Genomic DNA, 5,150 nt, shown 5'->3' with positions numbered 1-5,150 from the left:
ATATATATAAAAAGTAATCTTACATTAGACTAAGAACACTGCAAAAGAAATTCGCACAAAGTGATCAATCATATGAATGTATGTATGTATGTATATATGTATATATATATATAATGTACAAAATAACGTAACTACGTAAAAATGATCGAAGGCTACTCATCACAAATGGGTTCGTATAAAAATGGACACTGAAACGTTGAAAATAAATATTATAGTACATTTATCCAAAAAATAAAAAAGTACTAATAGGTGGGTGTAAAATATTTTACAATATATTGGATCGAATGTTAATTCATATCGAGTCACCTACATAAAAGAATACAAATGCCGTTTATATTACGCCGCTTACATTACGTAACCTTGATTACACCGTTGATGCATGCTCGTTAAAAATTGTCGTTCGTAAGGTATAACGCATTTTTTTTATCGCTGTTCTAAAAAAAAAAAAATAAACGAAAATAAATGAGAGAGAGAGAGAGAGGGAGAGAGAGAGAGAGAGAGAGAGAGAGAGAGAGAGAGAGAGAGAGATGTATGAAAATAAAAAAATAAATAAAAAACATTTTTAGAAACAATGAAATCCCAAAGCTTTACGAAAGAATAAATTTTCTGAGCGTATCAAATCGGGAAGATTATCTTATGCTAATTTATAACGTCAGCCCATACTGTGTTTAATACGTTTCTGCGAAAAAAAAGAAATAAAAGTAGAAAGGAAAAGAAAAAACAAAAAAAATAATGACGATGTTGCCAATATTTTATGCACATTTACAGCATTCTCAACTTCTTACTTCGAGTCATTAAGTTTTTACTTTTTATTGACGAGACGAAATGACGCTTATCGTATAATTATATTAAAAATGAAGGAAATGAATTAAAATAATTTTAAATTCTGTTGTCAGTAGAGTTCTTATGCGCGTGTAAATAATATTAATGCATATATTATGTTATAATTAAACAAATTTAATTTGCATGAAACATTAAGACAAAAAAAACGAATAATACAACGCGGAATGAATAAATTTACAAAATATAATTATAAAGAAATTTCTAGTAATCGTTAATTTTGTTAATCATTATCAGAGCGATAACGTAATTATATATGTAACGTAATTACGTTTAAAAAATTGAATTTATAATGTTTCATTATCGCATAATGAAACACATATATATATTTTTTACTCTTATAATTTTTCCTACACTTTTACTCATTACACATTTCCACTCTTTTCGCAAAAACTTACATACACATACATTTTTATACTTTTTCACCCTTACACTCATACACACTCTCACTCTCTCTCTCTCTCTCTCTCTATCATCCTTATTAACTAATCGATTTTTTAATTTGGCACTTACATCAATTTGATATCAACAGGGTTATTAATCCTCGAGCTTAATGACTATACGAAAAGTTTTATGAGAGAAAAAGAGAGAGGATGCCAAACAATAGACCCGTAAAACATCCAAGAGTCACAAAAAAAACAATGAACTCGATGGTCTTGTGCTTAGTAAGTTTTTTTAACGAGGATTATGAAATCTACAATATATAGATTCTTGTGAAATAAACGTTTCCATGATATCAAGATTCCCAAGGATATATCTTATCGCGATATGTTTATGAAAAAAAAAAAAACAAAAAAACATCGAAATAACACACAATACTTCACTTATATTTTTATATTTTTTTTTTTTACGCAATATTACTTTTTTTTTCGCTTAAGAAAAAATAAAATAATGTTTATTCTCTTACGCAAAACTATTTATATCTCCTCTTGATTATTTTGTTCTCTCTCGTATTGAAATATTCAACGATCGATTAACGATGTTTCTTTTCCTTTTTATTATATATTTGAGAATTTTAATTCGTATTTATCTGAATTTTTAACTGCTTTATTTTTTCGATCTATTCGCACATACATTTCTGTATTTATCCCGAAATCTTCGGACAAGAATTCATTTTAATGAATTTTGTATTATTTATATATATATTGAAATCATGCAGATCCTCGATAAAATATGATCTTTGATAAAATGATTTCTCTAATCAGGGTCAAATTCTTTTATTCGCTTATCAATATGATTGGATAAACGAAAGCAAAAAACAAATGTTTATAAATATATTATAAACCGTTGTAAATGATTATTATACAATTAAAGTCAATTAAATGACGTGGAATAAAATTATTCAATTTAACAGGAAATTGGAAGTGAATAATTTTTTTTCTCATTTATTGATAAATGAGGAAAAAATAAAATTACAAATAGAAAAGAAAAAAAAAGAAGAAGAACAAGAATGTCAGTTTTATTATTAGAAAACAGTTTCGCCATTATGTAATTCATATTATTTCTGATGAAGTTTTTTATTATCATTAATCGTAATAAAAAAATATCTTACAATCCAGTTTTTATAGTTATACAACTGTATTTAAATATGCATCACGTAGAGCAGAAACACTTGCCGATGAATTAATTACTTGATCGTGTCGTTGACATATTAAAACACGAGAATCACACAAATTAGTTTAAGATAAGAAAAATATGATTAAAATTACAAGTAGATTATATTTCATCTTTAATCGTAAAATAAGCTACGTTTTTTTTATCGGCTTGGAACGTTGAATCAATCAATCAGAAGATCGGCGGGAATATGAAATATTATTTTGTATAATAAGATATCGCAAGATAAATGATAGTAGATAACATAAGTTTGAAAAAAAAAACAAAAAAAAAAAACAAAGAAAAATGACACGAACAAATGACCGTATGAAGGAAATAAGAAAGGTTAAAAAGATGAAAAATACTTACCACCAAGCAAAGCTTCGAGATTTCCATGACTCGGGCTCATGAGATTTTTCGGAACCGGTAGTTTAGTGACTAGACACTTAATTGCCAATCGCCATCTACTTGCTTCCCTTAGATTATCTTCATACTTGTCAAAACTACGAAATCTGAGAGTAATAGTTGTCCTCTCGCGTCTACGGATTCCCTTCATTCGTACCTTTTTGAGTGTATATGCGTATATGTAAAGATAAGCAGAGGTGTCATACTCGTCGTAGGATGCCTGATAAGCATCCATAGATTCGACCAGTTTAAGCTGCATTCTCGATGCACCTGGACGACAGGCGCAACTTCCAGCTGCACTTCTTCGTTTCGATCTCATACACCTGCACCCAATGATATCATTTAACGGAATTGTTTCGATCTTCGTCGAGCCATTACTATCCTTTTGCAAGCTCAACCCTTTTTCCGTAAGCTTCACTTTGTAATAAGTATTTTTCTTCGATGTCACATAGAAGGTCTCCTCGAGAACAGCGCTCGACGTTACCTGACTATCTTCATCCATCTCGAGAGTAAAACATATGTGTTATAAGTATTTTTATGTATGTGTATATAAACTACTGGGATAAGATTTTCTTTTATCTTTTTTTCTTTCTATTTCATCAACGACTTTGAAGGATAACTGACGGGATATACGTCACACATGTTATTCTCCTTTCGCAATGATTTACTTCCTACGAATCGATCAAGAAAACAAAATTCTTCTTGAGATACTCATAAGCGTCATGCTATATTCTCCTTCTTCTTCCTCTTCCTTTTTTATGTTTCTTGCCTTTTACCTTATACACATATAGGCCGAGATTATTAGCCTTAACTCTTGAGCAACAGCACCGTTCTTTCTTGATTTCCTTTTGAACGGGCTCAACGAACGTTCTTACTCGCACTTTACTGTTGCTGTTACGGATGCTACTACCTACTATTACTGCTGCTGTGCTACGGATTACGATATTGGACGAGTTGAACGCGACAATCGTAGCCCGTGAAAAGTGAGAAAGGTGGGAGAACGGGGATATGGAGATAGAAGCGCGAATTATACGATCGAGTTTTTAAGTGTCGAAGGGAAGCACGTGCTGTACGCGAACAAGTATCTAGGTCTTCTTTTTCTCTACTCTTATTCTTCTTCAAACGACTGTCCTCTATTCTGTTAATTGTGAAAGAAAAACGTGAGTAAGTACTTGTCTGCTTCCCCAGAAAACAACCACCTCGTTCTCGTACCGCGAAAGTGGATTTAATTGGTGACGTTTTACTTTGATCAAATCTTTGACGAATAGTCGTATATCAACTGTATCTACTATTATTATTTCTTTATAATATCATTATCACTAACCCTTTATGTCAACTTTATATCAAAGTGACACGCGTTACATTATTCAAATGAATAATGTACTTTTTAACCCTTCGTTTTACTGTCACATCAGTCACAAACAACTAAACATCCAACCACTAACTGAGCTTGGCCCAGACTACCCTCCGTAATCATTTACATCACTTTATGGTTGCTTATAACGCCACCAAGCACCATCGATTGAAACTTTCTTTATCATTGTCTAATAATAAGACATTAATTATATTTTATCTTATCTTTCTAAGTGTTCTATTTTCCTTTCTCATTTTTTTTCATCTCTTCCGATTTTCATTTTTATTCTGAACCTTAAATAAATAATGCTTCTTTCTAATTAGTTAAGCCGATGTGTTTTGATAATTTCTCAAAAGATAACATTTTGTAATTCAAGTATTATAGTTTAATATTCTTCCCATAGAAGGTGTTACTGAACTGATTTGACTGTAGTTGTGGTAGATAATACAGTTTCCTATATTTAACATCTATAAATTTTAAATGTTATAAGTAATTGAACCTCATTATTTACTACAATTAATTTATAATAACATAATATAAGAAACTTTCTGATCATATATTTATCATCAAAAGATTGAATTCATACTGTTATGATTCTATAATCGTGATTTTAATCGTTTGAGTGTCTCTACATCTTCCGTTCTTCCATGTTCGTTAGTGATTCTTTTGTAGTCAGCAGTAGTTTCTTTTCCGGTTTGTCATAATGGTGAGATAATATGAAAATTTTCTATTCTTAAAATAATCAAACAAAATGTCTCATTTGTGCAAAAATCGAAACAAAATATAATTCTTCTACAGACGCAAAATAAAAAAACTTAATTAAACGATAACTATTCTTATTCCAGGGTATCGATATTAACCATAAACACGATAGAAAGGTTCGACGAACAGAACCGAAATCACAAGATGTTTACTTACGGCTTCTTGTAAAAGTAAGTCATTCTTTTTATTGGATTTT

The 5,150-nt window shown here is 30.3% G+C and overlaps 2 protein-coding genes across 3 annotated transcripts in view; one reads left to right on the top strand and one right to left on the bottom strand.

The window, feature by feature from the left end:
• LOC106785800 (sphingosine kinase 2-like) overlaps window positions 1-4,318 on the bottom strand; it is an 8,956-nt gene extending 4,638 nt beyond the window's left edge. Inside the window, exon 1 of the mRNA XM_014746530.1 lies at window positions 2,803-4,318. Within this exon, the coding sequence (XP_014602016.1) occupies window positions 2,803-3,340 (538 nt within the window). The 5' untranslated portion in view covers window positions 3,341-4,318. The remainder of the gene's footprint in view (window positions 1-2,802) is intronic.
• Window positions 4,319-4,788: 470 nt separating this feature from the next.
• The window catches only part of LOC106785804 (60S ribosomal protein L18), a 3,475-nt gene continuing 3,113 nt past the window's right edge, over window positions 4,789-5,150 (top strand). Inside the window, exons 1-2 of one of the 2 annotated variants that reach the window (XM_014746540.1) lie at window positions 4,789-4,898; window positions 5,038-5,124. In XM_014746540.1, the coding sequence (XP_014602026.1) occupies window positions 4,896-4,898; window positions 5,038-5,124 (90 nt within the window). In that variant the 5' untranslated portion in view covers window positions 4,789-4,895. The remainder of the gene's footprint in view (window positions 4,899-5,037; window positions 5,125-5,150) is intronic. The other variant, XM_014746539.1, reaches the window with a different exon arrangement.

This window comes from Polistes canadensis, unplaced genomic scaffold, assembly GCF_001313835.1.
Source record: "Polistes canadensis isolate GaletaPanama2010 unplaced genomic scaffold, ASM131383v1 scaffold_57, whole genome shotgun sequence".
In the NCBI taxonomy this organism is placed as follows: domain Eukaryota; kingdom Metazoa; phylum Arthropoda; class Insecta; order Hymenoptera; family Vespidae; genus Polistes; species Polistes canadensis.
Note: the sequence above shows the minus strand (reverse complement) of the source record. Positions and strands in the feature narration are given on the sequence as shown.